Source organism: Drosophila melanogaster, chromosome 3R (assembly GCF_000001215.4).
Source record: "Drosophila melanogaster chromosome 3R".
Lineage (NCBI taxonomy): Eukaryota > Metazoa > Arthropoda > Insecta > Diptera > Drosophilidae > Drosophila > Drosophila melanogaster.
In genome coordinates, this window is record NT_033777.3 from 11,628,547 (window position 1) to 11,650,906 (window position 22,360).

At 44.7% G+C, this 22,360-nt stretch overlaps 2 protein-coding genes and 1 non-coding gene across 9 annotated transcripts; 2 read left to right on the top strand and 1 right to left on the bottom strand.

Annotated features, from left to right (window-relative positions):
- Positions 1–212: 212 nt before the first annotated feature.
- Positions 213–4,660, top strand: CG14712 (uncharacterized protein). Its single transcript, NM_141839.3, has 4 exons — positions 213–468; positions 535–702; positions 772–1,174; positions 1,238–4,660. The coding sequence occupies exons 1-4, from the start codon at positions 395–397 to the stop codon at positions 4,391–4,393; spliced, it is 3,801 nt and encodes a 1,266-aa protein (NP_650096.1). The 5' UTR covers positions 213–394; the 3' UTR covers positions 4,394–4,660.
- A 71-nt stretch (positions 4,661–4,731) lies between these two features.
- On the bottom strand, positions 4,732–22,160 carry Csk (C-terminal Src kinase). Of its 7 annotated transcripts, NM_169418.3 has the most exons (10): positions 18,170–18,430; positions 13,730–14,659; positions 8,524–9,068; positions 7,756–8,459; positions 7,479–7,698; positions 7,155–7,423; positions 6,923–7,084; positions 6,670–6,865; positions 6,512–6,598; positions 4,732–6,450 (listed from the first exon to the last, which is right to left on the bottom strand). In NM_169418.3, exons 2-10 carry the CDS (start codon positions 14,526–14,528, stop codon positions 6,274–6,276), a joined length of 3,159 nt encoding a protein of 1,052 aa, NP_731611.2. In that variant the 5' UTR covers positions 14,529–14,659; positions 18,170–18,430; the 3' UTR covers positions 4,732–6,273. The 7 variants fall into 7 exon arrangements, with proteins under 7 accessions (NP_731611.2, NP_731607.1, NP_650097.2 ...); NM_169414.2 differs by lacking the exons at positions 13,730–14,659; positions 18,170–18,430 and adding an exon at positions 21,539–22,160; NM_141840.1 differs by lacking the exon at positions 13,730–14,659 and having other exon boundaries at positions 18,242–18,427.
- asRNA:CR44137 (antisense RNA:CR44137) lies at positions 8,631–10,007 on the top strand. Its single transcript, NR_073997.1, has 3 exons — positions 8,631–9,192; positions 9,253–9,390; positions 9,469–10,007.
- Positions 22,161–22,360: the final 200 nt, after the last annotated feature.

Sequence of the window (22,360 nt, forward strand, 5' to 3'; positions counted from 1 at the left end):
GCAGCCCTGCCAATAAGTATCCAAGGTGGCAATCCTGACATATTTCAATATAAATTTGGAGTGAAAATAAGAATTTTTATTCAAGTTTACACGTCTGCCCGAAACTTCCAAATACATTTGACGGAGAAAGTATTAAACATTATTTTTTATCTTTAATCGTTTATTTAGCCAAAGGCTTAAAGATTTTGGTATATTTTGGCGCTTCACCAACGGTCACACAGTAACCATTTCCTATGAAATTCACATTGCATTTCTCTTTAGAATTAATAAAACTAAAAAAAGAAAGAAACGAGATTGCACACAATCGTTTACGACGAAGCTTGATTCACCCGCCAAAAGTGTTCCCCTCCGCCCGACTGCACTGTGAGAATACCGGTTGTTGACCTTCGGCAGCATGGAGCGTCGTCGCTTTAACATGAGCAGCATGTCACCCATGGCGGATTCCACGCGGATTGACGCGTCGCTGTTGTAAGACACCACCTGTCCAACTGGATTCTAAGCGGTTACTAATCAAATTTGCTCTCCTTTGTTCAGAAACAATCGTCCGGCGGCCAGTAATTTCCTGAGGGGACTGAGTCCCAAGGGGTCGAATACCTCGCTCAATGGCACACGCACTCCGGAGCGGTCCTTGATGAATCGCTCTGCCACATCGTCCAGTACCATAACGCGACAGAAACTGAACCTCAGTCAGGTTGATCCCAGGTAAGTCAAAGCTTGTGTGCCATTTCACGATGTGACGAAAGTGCAATATCAAATTTTCATACCTTTCAGAACCTTTGCCGATGTGCATAGCAGCGGACTGTCATCCCGGATCGTGGCCTTAAGCGAACGCAGTGGTCTGCAACGCAGCATGTCCGCCAGCAATCTTTACAATCCCTTGACGCAGCCGCGCAGAGCGCCCGCTTCCCCGTTGCCCTACAAGTCAAGGGCGCCGACGCTTTCGATCACGCAGATTGCACCACCGGAGCGCAGCTTTTATTCCGGAAACACGCTGTCAAGCCTGTTGCGATCCAACTCCTTGGTAGGGTTAGTGCCAAAGACCACCGAACAGGAGCAGCTTTCGAGAGAGAATCGACCCATATTGCACCCACCTCATCCACAGCATGAGAGCGAGCCAACTAGAAGCGTGTTGGAGGAGCTTAAGGAGATCTCCCGAAAGCGCATCAACACTGAAGTAAGTATAAGCCATCAATCATCCTATGAGAAGATCACCGGCTTACACTTGGCTTGCTTTCAGGATACGCAACAGGCTCAAGACTACACGAAAAGGAGTTGCCAGCAAAACGTGGACTTTGTGGACTTTGTGGCTCATCACCGTCAGCAACAGAAACTACGTAATTTGCAGCAACAACAGAATCAGTCCTTTAAAAGGCAACGAGAGCTGACGGTATCGGTTCCGCTCAGGCATCATTCGACATCTTTGTCGGCTGCTTCTCCTGCATTGCAACATATGAACTCGAATGGAACCATCTCCCCAACACAATCTCCGGAGCAGGTAGCCAAACGTCCCAATTGTAGCTACAGCAACGACATCACTTCCTCGCTGAGTTCCAGTTGCCGTCACAGCAACAAGAGGAAGCTGTTGGACATGCGAGAAAGGTTTCAGCACAGCAAAAACGACACACTAGCTAGTGGAGGAAGCTCGCCTGAGAACTCGCCCGAAAATGTTGCCAAAATTCAACGTAAAGTTGATGCAGAAGCTGTTAGCAAGGCAATGAGCATGCCCGTCGTGACTGTGGCGGCAGTTCCTGCTTCACGAGCCATTTCGGCTCCTGCCATTCAAAAGGCAGTTCCGCAGGTGACGGAAAAACCTAAGCTTACACTCTTCAATGCGCGACAATCTCAAACGATAGCGGAACAGCCGCGACCCGATTTGAGTAGCCCGGAAGTAGATGCCGGCGAATATGCAGGCATTCAGTTCGTGAAGCCTAAACAGCAGAATTCCATGCTGGCTGCCAAGAACCCTAGCGTAGAACGCACACACAAGACCAAACTAGCCATTATGCTAAGTGGATTGAAGGGCGAACTGTACCTGGGTGAGCCGGACGAACTAGATGCCCCAGCGCCGAAGTCAGCGCCAGCGCCTGTGACGCTTCCTACTCCCGTCAAACCCATCATCATAGCTCCTGTAACCACATCCACTACGACCGTTACGTCCACCGCAACCATATCAACTTCTGCGCCCAGCAAGCCGATAATACTAAGTAACCAGGTTATAAAGCCAGCAGATGTGCCAAATACGAATAGCACTGGCTCAGTGCCCAAACTTGTGCTTGGTCAGCCTGCGCCGCCCGCTAAAACGGAACAAACACCACCAAAACCCATCGACAAGGTCCCGGCAGCACAAGCAGATATCCCACCCAAGTTTGAGCTATCAACCAAACCCGTTACTCCAGCAACATCATCTCAACCACTAATCAGTTTTGGCACACCAAAATCCACAGCAGCACCATCATTCTCGTTTGGAAGTGCGACCAATACCACTAGTAGCACTATTGCTAATATCACCAATACTACCACATCAAAGCCCATATTCTCGTTCGGACAAACGCCTGCCAATGGTCCCACAGTAGGCGGCCTTTCTGGATTCAAAACTGAAGCTCCAGCAACAACTTCGGTTAGCACAACTAATCCTGGGACACAGGTTACATCAACAACTACTTTCGGAGTGACACCACCCAAAACGACGACTACAGTTGCTCCGACTACAACTGTATCGCTAAATTTCGGCCAGCCGATGCCATCATTTGGAGCAGCAGACACGGGGGTGAAACCGATGTTCTCCTTTGGTAAATCGAACAATTTAAGTTCAGGAACTCCGACAACAAATGGCAGCGATGCAGCTGCCGCCAAGCCTGCTGTATTCAGTTTTGGAGGTAGCACCACTCAGCCCGCTGCAGCTGCACCGACACCGGTATTCGGAAGCCTATCGAAACCCCTAGGCGAAGGTTTTGCATCGCCCGGGGCTAACAAATCCGAGACAACTAAGCCGAGCATTTTTGGCAATTTGGACAACGGACTTGGAAACGCAATGAAGTCATCAACTAATGTAGCAGCCACAACCGCCGCCGAGCTTCCCAAGCCATTTGGCTTCGCAGCTACAACAACCGCTGCTGGCGGAGGATCAACTGCCACAAATCTCTTTTCATTTGGAGGGACGGCCACTTCAAAGGCAGCGGAACCAGCTCCAGCTAGCCAAAAAAACCTTTTTGGACTAAATGCAACCACAACTACGCCCTTTGCATTCGGAGGAGCAGCAGCGGGCGCCGCAGATAAAAGTGAAAATAAGGACAACAAACCAATTGCATTTGCATTTGGTGCAGGTAACAACAGTGCGGTAGCCAACCCAAGTGGAGTATTTAGCTTTGGTGGCACGGACAAGAGTGCACCACCAGCCTTTGGCAGCGGAACAACATCTGTTACATCTGCCACAGCAACACCGACGAACAACACCTTTGGGTTTAGCACGACTCAGAAGCCTGCAACACCAATGTTCGGAAGTGGATCAACGCAACAGTCTTCGACACCGGCAGTGGCAGCCACCAAACCTTTTACACTTGGTGGTGGGGCTCCTACTACACCGTCAGCATCTCCAGCATCTGGAGGATTCTCGTTTTCCGCCGTTGCGACCAAAAATACTACGGCGCCAACAGCAGGAACAAATTTGTTTGGCAGCCCCGCCAGCGCCAGCAAGCCAAGCTTCAACTTTGGAGGAAACACCGCCACCCAGGCGGCGGCAGCAGGATCACCAGCTGGTGGCTTCTCATTCGCCACGACCACCAAGAAGGAGGACTCAGCAAGCACCAATATGTTTGGGAGCCCCAACACCGGAGTGGTGAAGCCTAACTTTAGCTTTTCAAGCAACAATCCAACTCCAGCGCCTACCTTTGGCGGATTCGGTGCTCCAGCAGCGGCTGCACCAACAGCAACTTCAACTAATCAGAGCAAGCCCTTTGCATTTGGGGCTAGCACTCCGGCTGCTGCCCCCCAGCCGCCCTTGGGCGGCAATCTTTTTGCCAACGCAGTGTCTGCTACCCAAAACCAAACAAAGCCGTCAGGAGTCTTCTCATTTGGTGCGGCTAAGAGCACCGCCGGCACCACAGCCGGCAATGCTCCCTTCTCGTTTGGAGGCGCATCTGCTGGCGGAATCGCCTCGCCGCCCAGCAATCAGGGTTTAAATACCGCAAAGCCATTCAGCTTTGGTGGCGCTGGCGGCACTCCAGCCCCGAATGTCTTTGGGAGCCCAGCCCCTGCACCGCCAGCAAGCAATCCAACCGGGGGCTTCAACTTTGGCGGCGTCAGTCCGGCCCAGCAGGCGAATGCCGGCAACATGTTTGCCCCCACACCGGAGAGTCGTCCGATACGAAAGGCCACTAGGCGTCTGCAGAAATAAGTCCGCTTCAGAAGTAGCTTAATATTGTGTTGCTAGTAAAATTATTAATTATACCGAAAAGTGAATGGCTAAAAACAAGTAGTAGGCAGTACGCTTTTTAATATATAAATATTAATCGACTCTGGTTCGTTCTGTGAAATGTAATTGACAGACTTCTTCTTAAATTGTCACTAAATAAAAATAAATAATTTATAACTATTATAAGTAACGCAAAAGCAAATACATGTTATTGAAACGAATATGAAGATTTTCAACGTATCAACGTTCAAACACTTTGAATTTCATTTGGAATATTTTCCCGTGACTGATGAACTAAAAAAGAAACGCAACATTAATTTCATGCTTGTATTCTTTACTTTTATTAAAAGTTTTAGAACTCTCTGCCCTCCTTTAATCACCGCGTTTAAGTTTTGTGTGTTGGTGCATATTTGTGTTGCTTTCTCCAGGGTTTCACTAACGCATAGAACTTTCGTTTACAATGTGGATTGAAGTGTGTTTGTAAAAAAATAATAACTTTAAAATTAATTAAATATATACCATGTGGACGTGGATGTGTGTTTGTGAGGGGGTGTGTGTTGTTGGTGTATTAGGTGTGTTTTACATAAAGTATACTAAAATTATGTGTTAAAGCAAAGTGGCTGCCCTTAAACGAAAATTAAAACGCATAAATGTACAATTTGCTTAAAGGGAACTTTAAAATAGACATTATTTGTTAAGTTAATTAGGGGGTAGGTTTTTAAAAAATAAATTACAATTTTCCTTTGCCTTGCCGCCAGATGCATTGGATGGGTTCGATTAAAGTACAGAGAAGGAGATTCCTTGTTAGAAGAATGGACCGAATAATGAACAAATCCACGAACTTTGCGCGTAATAATTTATATTTGTATATTATTAATCGATTTATAAGCTAAATACGTAGGTAATGTGTATTGTATTATGTATATGTAGACGTTTTAATGTAATGCATATTTTCACAAGTGTTTTTCTCTTTTTCGTTTTCTTGAGTTTAAGGACACGCAGCCTATCAGCCGCCTTCGTTTATTTATGCTTAGGTTTCGCTTGCCCATGTTGCATAATTTTTGCTGGCTTTGTTTTCGTTTTATTTTTATTCTTTTAATACAAATAAATGTAACGAAATTTAACTAATTCTCAGCGTGATCTCTTTGCCAACGACTTGTTGGACAAGTTCTTTGTGGTCATCCCTCAGTTTTGTGCTACAAACAGAAACGGTTAACAGAAAGAGTATACGGAACTCGAATAAAACTTGTCGTTTTTACGATATCAAAGGGAAACATCCTATAAACAATTGCTTTAGACAGGCGCCCTCCGAACGGAAGGCGCTCATATGTATGCGTATTCTATAACATAAAGATACAGACGTGGTCACGAATCCAGAAGTTAAATGTTACAGTGGAGTCCGAACCGAGAAGTTAACTAATAAATAGCTATGGTTAAGTGTACACATAACATAATATTGTGGTAGGTAGTTAAAGGTAGTAGTAGTAGGTAGGCTACGCAGCTGCCCTTCTCCTCTCCTTCTCACGTAGTCCGTTCGATTGGTTATCAATTAATTATATGTCGGAAGCTGGCGCAACTCACTAACATTGCTTGATTGTGTTGGGTTCCTTCGCTTAGGCTTACAAAACTTACTTCATAAATTATATATGTAAATAAATTGTTGTAAAGTAGTTATATATTCATGTATGTATATAATCGTACGAAAAATTGTTGCGTTCAGTGTCAAGTCAGTTTCAGCTTTGGATCTGGCCCATTTCTGGCAGGGATTGGCTCTGCCCATGGCTTAAATGACATCTGGTCTAAACAATTCGCTTTAGTTCATCCCTATCGCGCGTCACTGGCGTCACTCCCTTGCTGACTCCTCACGCCGTGGCATTGTTCAGTAGCTGCAGTTTGACCTTGAGCTCCGCGAATGTGGGTCGCTTGGCGGGATTTAGGTCCCAGGCCTGCCGCATCATTTCGTAAATCTCCGGTGGACAGCCCTCGGGCGCTTCCATTTTGTAGCCCACCTCAACGTGCTTTACCACATCGGCTAATGGCTGTACAATGAAAACTTGGTTAGTCACATCTAAAGTTAATGCCATCGATATCTGCACTTACAATTCTGGGATAGGGCACGCGTCCAAAGGAGTAGATTTCCCATAGCAGTATGCCAAAGCTCCACATGTCTGATTTGTTGGAAAAACGCTAAAATGACGAGAATAAAGTACATTAGTTGATATGCGCAACACTTTGCTGGTCAGTCATTTTAATTTTACCCCATTTTTAAGTGCCTCGGGAGCCGTCCATTTTATGGGCAGCTTGCCAACGTCAAGATTGTAGCATTCCTCGCGTGCCAAACCGAAATCCGATACTTTAGCCACGCAATCCTCTGATATAAGGACATTGCGAGCTGCCAGATCGCGATGGACAACCTTTTTGGCTTCCAGATACTCCATACCAGAGGCAGTGTCGCTATTGAGTAACGTTAATTAGTAAGGATTCAAAACAAAAGCTAACAATATTGCTTACTAGGCAAAAATGATTTGATCCTTTTTGGTTATGTGCTGTCGTCCTCGCGATCGCAGGTAATCAACCAGTGATCCCTTACTCATATATTCCGTAACCAGATACAGATGCTTGCTGGTGAAGACAAGGCCGATAAACTTTACCAAATTGTCGTGCTCCAGCGTGCTAAAGAAGCATTTAAAGTTGGAGTTGGTGAGATCTGTGAATCAAATGAATGATCTGTGGATTAACTTACGTCATGACCGAGGCCTCAGCCAGAAACTTCTGCACGGCGCCCTCGTCCTTCAGCATCTTGACGGCCACCTTCTCGTTGCGTAATATGCCCAGCATCACGTCACCGAACTCGCCCTTGCCGATGCTCTCGCGCAGCTGCAGCTCCGCTTCAGGGATCACCCAGCCCTTGTCCACGAAATCTTTGGAGTTAATGCAAAACTCTTGTTTGCCCAGCTTTGGCAAGCATTTAATCAGCTGGGTGCACAGTCCATCCGCATCCGCCTCGTAGTGCTGCAAGTATGAACTGGTTAAATATGGTTCGTAGATGTCTTCTGGTGATACCTACCGCCACTAGCTGGCCCAAATTCTCAAAGTATTCCTCGTCGTCGATGGTCAGCTTGTTCTCTAGGTACTTGACCCGGTAGTGCTCCACCTTGGACTGGAAACAAACGCAGAGCGTGTAGTCGCCGGGGAAGTTTGTGGACTCGCGAACCAGGAACAAACCATCCTCACGCGGCTGCAGCAGATGCTCCGCCTCATCCCGCGTTATGCTGCCATGGAACCATCTAAGGAAGAAGCACATTGCTTATAATCTGTACGTTCAGCGTGGCATATTAACTTACGGCATGGCGTTCAGTTTGACCTCGCACCTGGACCGACCTTGTTGCGGTGCCAACGCTGTGGGCGAGAGGGAAGCATGGTTCATGGCAGTGGTGGATCCGCTTGACCACGCGCTGCTCGCATTCACCCCGCTGCCTGCCGTGACTCCATTAATATCGAAGCTGTGCAGCGAGGTGGACATACCCGCCGATCCGCTACCACTGACGCCGACGACTGCCGCTGGCTGGGATGCCTGTGGCGGTTGCGGTGCTGTGTGCAGTAGCATATTGCTGCCGTGCTGGCTGCCACTCAGCGCCAGACTCTTTGGCGGCAGCGCTCGCTCGGCGCCATGCATGCCCATTTGGGCTGCATTCAGGGAGGAGGACATTAGACCCGCTCCACCGGGCGGACAGTTGGCCAGCAGCTGAAGATGCTGCTGTTGCTGCTGCTGGGCAACGGCGGCCACTGCGGCAGCGGTACCGGCAACGGACTGCGATCCCGCCGGCTGAACGGCGGCGACAGTGGGGGCGGGCGCAAACGTGGACAGTATGCTGTGGGACGCCTGCTGCTGCTGCTGTTGTTGCTGCTGGTTCGTCGTCTGTTGCTGCTGCTGCGTCTGGCTGGGGGACTTGGGCGAATGATTGCTGGCGCTGCTGATTAAATTATGACTATTAAGCGCATGCGATGACAAATGCAATGCGGCTGCCGCGCCCGCCTGGATGGGGTGCTGCAATGGAGAGCAATGTCAGTAGAGCAATTTAATATATTTAAATATAGCCCGTTTCGCATACCACATTGTTCTCGCGATGGTGGTGGTGGTGCGGCGGTATGCTGGGCGGCACAATGTGCGGCTGCGACTGGCTGAGCTGCTGTTGGTGGAGCAGTACGGCGCCAACCGCCGATCCAGGCGCTGTTCCCGAGGAACCCGCTCCCAAAACCGCATTCGGCTGGGGGGCAGGACGCTTGTTGTGCCGCAACGGTGCAGTGGGTGGCATCTGGTGACCGGTGGTCTGCAGGAACCATGGATCACCAGCCGTGCTGCCCGTTGCCGCTGCAGCGGCCACCGTCACCGAGGGCTGCGAGAATCCGCGATGGTGTCCGACGACCGTGGTTTGTCCGTTCTGCGTGGCAGTCGCGTGGCTGTTCATAGCCTGGCCGGTCGTCGTGGTTGCCGTCTGCTTCCTCAGCAATCCCTGCTTGATCTCAACGGTGATCAGATCACCCTCGCCGGACGCCTTTCTCGAGATCGCTTCCTTCTCCTTATGGTTTTCCTCCGGCTTCGGCTTGGGCTTCTGGCTCTTCTCGTGGCTAGTCTTCCTGGCTTGTGCCTCCTCGTCTGCAAACAAAAAACCAAAATGTGTACAAACATTAGTCTTTTTCAGTGTTCAGCTTTATCAATTGATGATGTTATTTTTATAGGCTGATAATAGGAGGCAAAAAAGCATCTAATCTTATCACAGGTTTGCACAGGCACATTTGGACAATGTTATCTGCATTAACTATATTATTTACTCGAATAGCAATCAGCTGGCCAAATATGTAATTTGTTTTATCACCCGCACACAATTATCAATGGGATTATATGGATATTTTCTCCATTTCTGACATAACTTGGCAATTTGAATATCGAAATTGTCACGATATCGATATCAGACAAAGTAATATCCATTTAAATTCCCTTTTGCAGTTGCCAATATAAGCATTTATCACTTTTGATATCTGATTCCCATATTTAGATAGACGCATTCACCGCCGATTGAGCTGTTTTTTGCCGTATAACCAGCCAAATCAGTTCCCGTGATCGGATGAAGGCCAAACTCACGTTTATTTAATCAGTCAGTCAAGTCAGTGGACAAATAACAACGATTGCATAAGCGGCGACTTGGATGCGCAATGCTAATTGTTGGTCAACACACTCAAAAACGCAGTTCAGTGACTCAAATGGACACAAATGGCATGTTAATCGGGTGAACCGCGCGAATCCGCTCGCCAAATGTAAAGCATTCGCATGTGACGGGCATAATTAAACCCATTTTATTGGGCACTTTCAGGCTTTGGGCTACTACTGTGTGCCTGGACACGACTATGTATTTAGGATGAGTCAGTTCCATGTCGCTTTAATTCTACCCGCGCATCTGTACACGCAAAGAAATTGAAAGAAAATTGGCTTAAATCAAATGAAGGATTCGCATCACTTTCATCCGTAAATGTCTGTATTTGTGAATTTGAATTTCAAATGAAGTGCAATAAAATCAGTTTGTGCGCTAAGTGCTACATGCTCTTCCAACCTTTTTACTTCACATGTAATTGCGCTGTTTTAGGCAGTGAAGCCTCTTTTCAAGCGCTTAATTTCTTAATTTTATGCAAATTTCATTAGCGAATCTCGCTCGCTGGGCGGAAGCGCGTTTTGCATATTAAGTTCTCATTCTGGGACGTGAATTTATCGTGGGAGTGGGGCGAAGCCGAGGCGTGGGCATTGTTCAAATAGCGACAGGTTGACGGCAGTGGAGGAGGAGGCACGCGCAGGTCACTTTACCGCTCTCGAATGCCACAGACCTTGCCCGTAAATTATTTGGAGCCACATCCGCCATTCGCAGCAACCTGAAGTTTCGGCTATCGCTCCAAATTGGTTTTGCATGACTGTTCGAATACGAGAATCCAATCTGGAATTGCAGTCGGTCATGCAGTCGTGGTCGTAGTCATCGCCATTCGTCAGCGGCTTCCTGTTCAGCGGAGTCGGAGCTTTGAAGTCACACCCCGAGACAATAGTCTTTATATTTGCGTACTGTCCGCTTTTTGTTTCAATTGTTCGGCCACAAATGTGAAATTCAGCGCTGCTGCGAGAAAGGTAAATCGAAATCGGGTTTCGCATCGATTTGGTACTGCGAACAAAGAAATCCCCAAACGCTTTTCAGATTTTTGAACATAAAGAATCAGAACACTTAACTGTTTTAATAAAAAGCCTAATGCCACTTATCACAATAATTACGTAATATATTTCGTAAGCTATATGTGAACATGAATGATTTTATCTTTTGAACATATATTTAAAAATACTTTTTGCACATTTGTTACATCATTTTTACCGCAGTCCGATAGTGGCATATTTTTTAAACTTGAACAATGTACCAGGGCTTTGCTTCTCCAGCCGCGACCTTGACTCCAAATAAGTGAAACAGTCATCCTTATCCCGAGTAAATCCTCGAAGTGTGAGTCAGCGGAAGCAAGAAATCGTATTCTTATGCCAACAAATATATAAAGAACATTAAGAAAACCTACGTGGAACAACAGATATTGAGAGCTTGGTTAGTAACTGAAACTCTATGGAGCTACCATTGATTAAACCATCCAATTAGACTGCACCGAGATGGTGATCACTACTTCCCTTTATAAGAAAGTAAAAATACCCTCTTTATAAGTGTACAACCACCGGATAGGGTATTAATGTGAAAATCCCGGCTATAATCTTACGTAAAGCCAATGCCCACTCAGGCTGTCATCGCTGGGAGTGATCCGGAGCCATTGATTAGTCAACGCCGGTGACAGGCCAATTACAGTGTTCCCCCGCACCTGACGACGTTTACATCAGCGACTTTGCATGTGCGTGCTAGGCAGGTACATAATATGTACTCGCTGATATCGACAGGTGTTGCCACACACACACACACCTGTTGGCTTGGCCGTGTGTTAATAATGAGCTCAGCGCTGTTCTTGCAAAATACTCAAACAAAATCAACACAAAAATAATTAATAAGCACTTTACTTTTAGGCTAGCCAAGAGTTGTAGACGCCAGTCGAACACAAACCACCTCGGGAATTCGTAAACAAAAAAGGTAAATAAAAGAGTGGGGAGTGGTGTGCCGAAACACGCTCCTCAAATATAAATCAATTGTTCTCGTTCTGAATAAACATCGGTATTTGTGTATTGTTTAAAAGACTCAAAACGGAATAATCATAAAAATGCAAAAAGCCCAAATTAACGACACCGACCTGCCGGACATGATGAGTGCAAAAAGCGCGTCCAAAGGTTCGTGAACAAAAAAAAAATGGGGAAACAATAAAATTGAATGATTCATTGGCAATTGGCAGTTCAACGCACACATGGCGTGCGGGTACGAATACTTTTGCAATGCACTGTGCACTGTGTTGTAGGTGTTGAGCAAAGGCAAAAGCAAAAGTCAAATGAAATGCGCAGTAATCCGACTGTCCCGATGAGGTAATATTAATTAGGCAAAGCCGCGAAAATGCACTGCTCAAAATGTGTCCGAAAAGGAGAACTATTTGGATATTGTACATCGACTGAGCAATAGAAACAAAACATTATTGTGTGCTCAATCTATAATCTATAAGTAAAATACCTCAGCTGGTTGTGCTGCACTTTTTTGCACTATAAAGATTCATTCGCATTTCACTACTCCAGTTGGAAGTGGTTAGTAACGCCCAAGTAGTTTACCTAATCCCCAGAAACAAGCGAAGTTGGCTAACGAAAGTTCTGTCTGTCAGAAGTTCCACCCTTGGGTGGCAAGAGTGAGTAATGAAATTGTATCTGTGTAAGCCGGAGATATAGGAAAGGAAAACAGTGCAACACCTTTGAAGCCAACGAGCACATACATACGTGAGAATCTTTTGTATTGCTTCCTTATTGTTTGAGTTAGTGCACAACACATACAATTCGCAAAAATAACAAAGGAACATAAATACTTTCAGAGGGATGATATATCTTTTGTTCGGCAGTCATAAAAATAATAGCCAAATTCTCGCTTTTAAGTAGTGAAAACATTTATTATAACTATCTCGTATGTATCTTTTCTATGATAACTAACTTATCTCACCTATGTATCTATCCTTTATTTCTTTTATTTCTAATTGAAACTATGTGCCCAAAAATCAATGTCTGAACTGAAAGATCACGAATGCAAAAATAAACCCAACACAAGGTGCGATGTTTTATCACCTGTGCCTTGCCAATTTCCGTGAATAATTGCACTACCTCATGGCGTGGCATTAACATAAACAAATACATATAGAGAAATATGTATATGGAGCAACCAGGGGACCAAGTTTCCGACATTCTCACAAGCTTTTCTTTCTTTTTGGCTGTTGGAGGAGGTCTGAAAGGGGGGGCTGCAACGACAGGTAAATACACACGGCAGACAATCACTCCTGCACAAAGTCAGTCAACAGTTGCCGGCGGTTCCTGGGCCATTGTGTTGTGTTGTGTTGTGCCACCAGTTGGAAAGTGCAGGCCCGAAGAAAGAAAGGAAGGTAACCTTAGTCAGTCAGTCAGTCGCTGGATTGTGGGCCAAAAGGGGAAGGGAAATGGGAAAATGGGGGAAAAATGGCATGAATGGAACGCGAGGCGCTCATGAATGGCGTGTGATGGTTTTCGCCGGTGCCCAGAAATTTGCATATCGCATGCAAGGCGATGAGCAGCAGCAGCGGCAGCAGGAAAACCACAAGCAGGAAGAAGGAAGCCAAGCCTACACCTGTGCAGAAACACCGATACATGTATCAGCTAATTACACGGTTAGCTGCCCCATGTGGTTGACCCTGAGCGAAGCGGAGTGCAGTTTGTGCACCAGAAGAACCCTTCTCCTTCTTCGAATCTACCTCCACGGATCTTGGAGCAGCCGCAATTGGACACCGCCAGTTATTGCCCAACGGTTAGACCATAATCCAATACCCATGCCCAATGTCGTGGGGCTTGAAACTAAATCTGCGGACCGCTTGCAACACCAGCCGCAACAATTGGGAGCAGGGCTGAATTGCTGACTGGTATGAGATATGAATTTGTGCGGCTTGCACAAAACACTATTTCAGATACTTAAAGGGAAAGAACGACCAGAGTTCTGGAAACAAAAAGCAACTAATCAATTAGAGTAGTTCAGTTTAGAATATAGATTTGAAGTTGTATAGTTTGATCTGTGTTGATGGTTTGATATATGTAGTTACGTCTTTTTTGGATTCGTTATAATATAGATCTTGTTATCTACTAACCGAACCACTCCTCCGAACTGGCAATGGGTGGCAGCGAGCGGGACGTCTGCTGCCCGTTCTTACTAGTCCGCTCTCTGGAATTTCCCAGGAATCTGTCTTTGGTTTGCTGTAGCTCAGTTTTGGCTTTGGATGCCTGGAACTTTCGATGTGCGCACCGCAGGAAGTTCAGCAGACGTGCGTCGATGGGCGGGGAGGATTCGTGTTTGGCCGATGTTGCGGATGTTGTGGTTGTAGTAGGAGTACTTCTTGCTGGACCAGGTGCATACTTGTCGCAGAAGTAAAACTCACGCCGACGAGGAGGAGCATAGGCAGCGCTCAGGCTGCTGCAAAGCAGGATGGGCTTGCGACGCGCACGGGAGATTACCTGACCACCAGTGTGGGTGGCGTGGGTGGACGCTTCCTTGTGGGTGACACTGCTGGCACTACGCGTTAGTCCCGAGCCCGAGAGCGTGGCCGCCGCAGCTGCCTCCCTGCTCTGCTTGCACCAGTAGATGTCCTTGCTGCCAAAGTAGTAGCGTCGCCTTGTGTCCTGCGCAATCGAACCTCGATGACTCCGGCCCACGGATCGATTGGATCGCTTGCTGGCACTGGACGCCGTCTGGCTGCCACTGCTCGTCTGCGAGTTATCACTTTCGTTGTTCGAATTGGATGGAGAGGCGGATGCGGACGCGGGTTTCAGCACCCGTTCCAAGGATGACGATACCGTGGCGTCTGCTCCGCTGGGAGAAGGCGTGGGCATGAGGTACGAGTTGGACTGGATGAACACTCCATCGCAGGTTATCTTAATTGTTGTCACCATGTTCCCGCATTGCGTTTACTTTCGTTGTCAGTCCGCTTTTTAAATGGTTTCTAGTGCACTAACTTAAGTTCTGATTTTGATGGCGCAAAAACCTCTGGTTGAACTTTAATTGTATGATCCCTACAAAAGACCTTTTCAAATTCTAGTTAAAATTCTTTCCAATACTTTCCAATTACCATCTAATTATCAATATATACACATAGTGAAATCAAAATGGGAGTTGGTTCTAATGGATGCCATTGTGGGTGCCCAGTAGCAGATAGTACAAACATAAAAATTCGCCATTTCAGCCTGTTGTAGAACTGAAATCGAGGCTAATGCCCAGTCCGTAGTGGACAAAGCCGGGCAAATTGTTTTCGTTTCTAATAATACTAATTAAGGTTCTGTAAGCGCTTCGATTTGCCATCGGCCAGCATGTGGATACGTCGATTCTCCATCCACAATGGACAACTGGGCGGAATCGATAGAAAAGACCAGGGCAGATAATTGTTAGCAAAAAAAAAGCGCAAATGGAAAATTTCTAAAGAGAAAATTCAAGCTAAAAAAAACAAAGAGGAATGGAATAAAAGCCCGGCCTGGATGGAAAAGGTTGAAAACTAGATGATGAAAAAAAAACCGAGCTACGTACAGAAATTGACTTCATTGCGAGGAATAACTAAATAATAATAACAACTCTTTGCCATCTATATGTTTGTTTTTTTTTGTACTGGCTTTTGGCTAGCTTTTTCCTCAGCAAGTCAATTCGCCACATTAACGGTTTGTCAGCGGCTCACTGAAATAGTCGACAATGGCTTGGAGTGCTCCACAAACAGCGAAAAATGCTGGTTGGGCCAAATGCTGGTTCGGCATTCCATGTTGGCTTATTTCTCTGGGTTGGGAAAACACGAACCAGCCGCCTGAATTGAATTGGAATTCACTGGAGAGCTCTGGCTACATATTGTGCAAATAATTTGGGCGTGGGAACCTCGCAGTCGACGTCGACTGCGCAGTGAGCTAAGCAAAACTATTGTCTATCCCCTAAAGACAGGTGACAAATGTTGGGAAAGTTGGCGGGGAAAAGAGATATTTCTGCACTGATATTGCCATTTAGTTTGTAAGCAGCAGGATTCAATTATTTGCCCATCTTATGGATATACAAAGGGGCAGAAGGGAAGAGGATATCAGTTGGCTTTAAGTTTAATCTTTATCATAGAATTCCCAAATATTTGCCAACATTCACTGCATCTTCACTTTCTTGAACTTTCCTAGGTAAATGTCAACTTACAATTAACTATTCAAATGAGCCAGAATTGGGCACGTGGAAAGTGATTGCTTATCATGACCCACAAAGGAACGGTGGCGGCCAAATGAAATTCTCCGCACGATGGAGTGTTTCTATTTTTCGGAGTGGGAAAAGCGTTCGGTCGCCCAAAGAAGCGCACCGCACAAGAAAGACAACGCAACTAATTAAATAAAACAATAACAGAATTATGTATGACACAACGAGTTTGTGTCGCCGCTGACGAAATGCAAAATGAAAAGCCAACGCCACAAAGTCGAATCAAAATAAAGGCCAAAAAAGTCTAAACCGTTGACTGAGACTGAGACAAAGTGGGCAATAAGCGAGGAGAAAAGCCAAAATAAAACAGAAGAGCTAAAGACAATGGGTCGGGTTTTTGAACCTGGTCGAGATGCGTAAGTTTGCTGGTCCGGATATCCTCGAAATGAGCGTTGGGGATTTTGGAGCTGCGTTTCGAATAGGTTTTATTAAAACCTTGCGGCAATACCTGTTGCATACATAATTTTGGCAAGCGGAGAGTGAAAGTTTCTCGAATGAATACCCTCCTCTTTTCACCAAAACGGCAGCTCTGACTTGGAGCAAAAAAAACAAATGATCGGCAATTTAACTTGAGACAAAGAGCATTTAGCATTCGCTATTGTTTCTGACCATTCCGGCCAGTGGCTTAATTAATAAATTAATTTGTACAATTACTTTAACGTGCCTGGCACGCATTACAAGAAAACGAAAGAGTCCAAAGCCGAGAAATGAAATGCGCCATTGGCTTTCGAGTGTTAAGTGTGGTCTTTGGGGGGCTTTGGAGGGTTTGGGGGCACATCTTCGGCCAGTTTGGGGGTTAAGCTCGTCTTCACTTGTGTGCAGTGAATGGCAAATTGAATAAGTGGATGGAAAACACATAACCGAAGTGTACGGGGAGCCAAGAAAAATATGAGAAATTGTTTCACGCGTCTGCTGCAGTTGTATTTGAAGTCTTTTTTTCTCTATTTCTACATATATATTTCTTTTTTTGTCCACTTTCACTTGGTCCAGCCAGCTTGGAGATACAAATTTCAGTGCGAGATTCATGCAGGACGACGGATTAGTTTCTCAGCTCAGAGAGCGTTGGAAAAAACTAGTTACAGTTTAAGGCTCCGGTTTTGCTTTTTTCTTCGTTTTTTTTTTTTTTCTTTAGTTTTTTGTTGGCCGATTAGACCGGCGATGACTAATGCGCTGGAAAATTGAAAATGCCCCGACACGCCAGCCTACAATGTTTTCGAATTTGCAGTCTTTATTTTTTTCCAGTTTTTATTTTGTCAAAGTCGAGTGTCTGCACGTCGCCAAATCCAAAATTAGCGTGCAAATCGATTGTGCAGAGGGTCTTTTAGGCCGAGTGATTCATGCAATTTCGAGATCAGCTGCGCTCGATCCGCCGCAGTTGCATCTGCGATCTGCGATTTGGGATCGGATTAAAAAGTGCAGTTAGAGAGCGAGCAGAATGGCAGAATAAGCGAAGAAATTGCAGTAATGGGAACTTGTCGACTGGGGGAATTCAATCCACGGAGACCTGAGAAAACAATTAGCACTCTGTGATTGAAGTTGGCCCGAAGCAAACAAAAAAAAAAAAAAAAAAAAAAAAAAAAGTGGTAATCGGTGAGGGGAGGGAAGTGTACAGTACAGTAACATGCTGCCAAGGCACTTTCATTCGAGACTTTCAAACAATCAAATATGCAGCCGCGACGCGATCGTCTTCATTAGTTGCACACGAAAAAATTACATGGTTTGGCGAAGAGCTTGAATTTGAATGATTTTAGAAAGGTGATCAGATCAATTAAAGGCCACCTTGTGCAAAAATCATTGGGCAACCAAAACAGCCCTTTATTAATTTAAAATTAATTAATTCGGCATTCGATATGGGGTCTTGTGAAAATCCTAATCAGATTTAAACTAATTGTAGCAGTCTAACTACATAATTAATTGAAAGCTAAGCCTGACTTTGACCAGTAAGCCCTAAAATCAACTTCAGTTTTGACCGTGCATGCCTTGAGCAATTTTGAATTAATCATGGACACACTCGAAACACAGATTCATACTAATGTCCGATACATGTGGCCAAAACCCATAATTAAGCGAACATCCCCAACATGGCAAATAAAATCAAACAACAAACACACAAAGGTCATTGCGCCACCAAATCTCGAGTATATACGTATGTTCAAGCCATGCTGATCTTTCAGCGCTTTTTGTTTCACTTTCTTCGCACTTTGATAATGTTTTGCATTAATCACTTCCTTGAGGCGAAGCCGAAAAATAGCTCCCGCCTGTATAATTAATTATTAAATTATTACAATAGCGATATGAACAATTCGCATTCGCGCGGTATTACATCACGATAGTTCGCCTTTTGTGCCTTTTCGCTGAACGGATCGGATTATCAAAAAAAGGCCACTTTGCATACCGTCATAATTTATTGTTATTATGTATTGCAAAAAGCCAATTGCAATCGATTCACTCATTGGCCAATTCGCACACACGCGATGATGAGCTGCGCATGCGTGGCAAGCGATTTTATTTTTATTTTTTCTTTTACTATTCTCTCTATTTACTATTCGATTTTTGAATCGAAACGCGACCGCGCGCCTTGCCTGCAAGTTTTCAACTGAAAAGCGATGCACGAAGTTGCCGCCGCGACTGAGTCACGATAAATAAAACCAAAAACACAAAATGAAACGAAAGAAAAAAAAACACAAAATCAACCTCCGAGTTTCAGTTTCAGAGAAAGAGAGCGCCGCTTGCGAAGCTCAGTCTCAGATTTTCTTCGTGTTTTTGTGAGCCGGCTTCTTCTCTTTATCGTGCATTTATTGCATGCGATAAGACCAGTCGCTCGCATGCGATCGCCCACCTGTTGCACATTTGGCCACCGACTGACGGTTCTCCTTTTCGCAGCGTCGCGCTATGGAAGTCAAATCGAAACATGTGTTGCCCAACTCATTAGGCCGATTTTGGCCATTCAAGTAGCTGCTGCGGTCTCGCTTTTGGCCTAGCTAAAAGTAACCCACTCTGCGGTCGCCTATATTTACACGGGAAAACTTAATTAAAAGAAATTTAGTTTATTTAATCGCATTATTAGCGATCCCAAGTAAAAACTAAAGAAAAATTGTAAGACTTACATATATAATTTATTATATTATATATATCAAATTGTACTTTCTACATAAGCCTAACATATTTATACCTTAAATTCATTAAAATCATTACGCACAGTGCACTTTGTGATATCGGAGATTCAAGAGGCAAAACGATCACAGCTTTGTAAAAACACACATCCAGCAACATTGGAGGCTTGTGACTCGGATCGATTTCCTTTCTGTTTCGTTTATTTGGTCTAATTGCCGCCGCTGGCCATGTTAATTAATTCCCCCATTATTGGTCGCACAAACCCCGTGCCCCCCGCCACACTCCTTTTCCCAACGACTTGTATGGCAAATAGTTTTTCTCTTGCATGTTTACTTTTCGTCTCCGTTTCCAGGCAATTTGTTGCCGCTCTCGAATCAGTTGTTTGCAAAAATGTAGACATCAAAATGTTTATTGTTTCTTTCGCATCCAGCGCTTGCAGTTCCAATTGCAGTTGCAGTTGCACAGTTCGTGATTTTCTCCGATTTTTCTCTTTTACATTTCTTGCATATTTGCGGAGCAATTAGCATCAAGTCGGAACCGTGCTCATGCACCAGCTCTCCCAGCGAATTTGCCTGGCGAACCCGAATGGCAAGTAGATCAAAAGGCGAGGGATTTGTGCTAAAAATACCCGCAAAAGCAACATAAACAAACAAACAGATGGCAAGGAAAAAATAACCTTTAATATGCGAAGAAAATGTGTCCGCTGGGCAACAAAACGAGGAAAGTAATAATTTCAAGAATGCGAAACATATGAATGTATCTACATATATCAACGGTTCCAGATAAACATAAAGTACACATTTCTGCACCGCGTTCCCAGATAAACGTAAATGCATATTCCAGCTGTTTGATGATAAGATTAAATGGTCGATAGCCTTTTTTTAATACGATAAAGTCAACGTAAACAAATTGTTGAACGGTGCATGGATTTAGGCTTTCTTCAGGGAAATGTATTTTTTCGTACGGTTTAAATTGGATCAGATGTTTTGGCAGTTGTTCAATAAGTCAAAATTATATGTATATTAGACAGCCACAATGGAATGCATATAGAAAGGCATTCACGTAATTATTTTAGACATCGCTAAATATGACTAATATATAATTTGAACTGAATATATATCTCTATCTCTATCACCTGCCCAGCCCTAGAAGTAATGGCGTATGACCAATCGGAATAAATAAAATTGCAAATTCCAATTAGCATTCCAATCAGTCCCGAGTACAGTGGTCATGCAACGGCGTAATTAGCGCAAGTGAAAATGGGCAGAGATAGATAGTCGTAATAGGCGCAATAAAGGGAATATTGAACAGTGGGCGCCAAAAGTTAGTACATCATCATTCCAATGCGAAAAGTTCACGCAACACTGACCTCACACAGCCAAACTTGCTCACTCACACCGATACAGTTGGAGTATAACGCCCACGCATGTTGCAATACACAAACAAACGGGATACATAGAACCCCGGAGAGAGAGAGAGAGAGAGAGAGAGAGAGGGAGAAGGGGGGGATGACAGTGGGTAGTGGGGGGAGCTTTGTGGCGCCTAGGTGTGACGTCAGCGACCGAAAATTTTTGCCGACGACGCAGAAACTGACCGAAAGACAGCAACAACAAAAGGCATTACTATGAACGGAAACCCGTAACAAAAACTACGATGCGCCACGCTTCGGTTATTGCCTTTAATTACTACTGTGGCTATCGGTTTTGTTGTACGCATCGCTTCGGTCATTCATGGCCCGATTGTTGGCTATATCTATATATGAGCATTTCTGTATATAACTTCGTGTGTGCGTGTGCGTGTGCCTGTGCATGTGTTTGTTATTCAAAAAATAAAAATAAAAAACGAACACAACAACAATGAATTTCGCGCCGCAAAGTTGTAAAACGTGTTTTTGTTTTCGCTTTGATTGGAACGAACCAAAATGCGTAGTATTTGTGATTTTTTTTATTACGATATTTTCGGATTTTGCTTTCGTTTTGAAGCCAACTAGTTGACCTCAGACAACAGCATCAAAATACAAACATAAAGAAGCTGCAAATGGTCGACCCAAAAATAGTCAAAACAAATACAGTAGTAACTCGTAATGCAGACTTTTGTGCACACTTTTAAGGGGAAAATGTTTTTTGCCTTAGGATATTTTTAATGATTTCAACAGAAGCGGTCTTTGTGTAAACAATCAAAAGTCTTGTATTTCCTTTTGCGGCCACTGTATCGTGTGACCACTGTGCGCTTTTAAAAGTATTTTGTTTGTCGTTGTCCATTTCATCTGCATTTATACATCTCATCCTCATAATGAGGCAAATGTTTATGCAATATTTGCTTTTCATTGATGGAATTGTGCAAAAAATGTTTGCAGAGTTTTTATTTGGCCACTTTTTTATTTGCCCAATTGCGCTATCCCTTTTTCGCAAGCTCTCCTTACTTTCACACCGACACACGCGCACACACGCACTAACACAACGACAAGTGTATTAAGGAAGCAGACAGCGCGACGCTGCAAAAAAAGGGCGTTGGGCGGAGTCCTTAAAACGGGCTCAAAAACAAGTAGTCCCAAAACCATGCATATGCCTGGACTTACCCAATTTTCAATGATGTTTGCAGCTATTGCTGTTTCTATTTGTTTTTATTGTATGTTTTGGTTTGTTTTTGATGTAGCTGGTGGTGCTGCCGTTGCTTCAGTGGTTGTTGATGTTGTTGTTATTGCTCTTAGTTAACATTCCAATCCGACGCTGGTGCGCTGCCGACGTCGCTGCCCACTCCGATGCCTGTGCTGGCGCTTTAAGCCATCAGCCACATGCACATTTCATTGGATTTATCACGCATATATATAGTAAGGTGTTCCTTAATATATATTTATAAACATTTGCACCACCTTTCCGATACGATCCGATCCGATATGAAGAATATAAATACACACATACACTTGCACAAGCACTCTCACGCATACACACACCGACACCTGGCTGTTGGTTTTGTGGAATTTTCGATTGTATTCTCCGTATTTTCGGCCCTCCTCCGTTGATGCTGATGCATATCCGCACTTGCATCCGTCTTAGTTCATCCCACGCATGGCGTGCCAATAAAATTCGATTGCTCAAACAGTCCGCACCACGGGCGATTTTAATTTAAACAAAAAATTCACACGAGAGCAGAGCAGCCATCTTGCGCTAGTGTTGTTTAACCGTTTTTGCTGGACTGCAGTGTGACCAGTCGGCAATGGTGCAGTAATGTAAACGGAGTTGGCGGAGCAGATCTGGCTATTTTATAGCTATGTGTGCTTGTGGCTGTTTTTATATTAATGTTAAAGAAAAAATTAACAAATCAAGAAAATTTGTACTTTTTATAACCTCCTAATATTGTATATAAACATATTCATATAATCATATAAATATCACAAAAA

Coding starts and splice junctions, on each gene's coding strand:
- CG14712 (NM_141839.3), top strand. CDS start 395: ATGGAGCGTCGTCGCTTTAACATGAGCAGCATGTCACCCATGGCGGAT. Junction 703..771: donor CTCAGTCAGGTTGATCCCAG/GTAAGTCAAAGC, acceptor CATACCTTTCAG/AACCTTTGCCGATGTGCATA. Junction 1,175..1,237: donor GAAAGCGCATCAACACTGAA/GTAAGTATAAGC, acceptor GCTTGCTTTCAG/GATACGCAACAGGCTCAAGA.
- Csk (NM_169418.3), bottom strand. CDS start 14,528: ATGGTGACAACAATTAAGATAACCTGCGATGGAGTGTTCATCCAGTCC. Junction 8,460..8,523: donor ACCATCGCGAGAACAATGTG/GTATGCGAAACG, acceptor TCTCCATTGCAG/CACCCCATCCAGGCGGGCGC. Junction 6,599..6,669: donor CCGAGGCACTTAAAAATGGG/GTAAAATTAAAA, acceptor TCGTCATTTTAG/CGTTTTTCCAACAAATCAGA.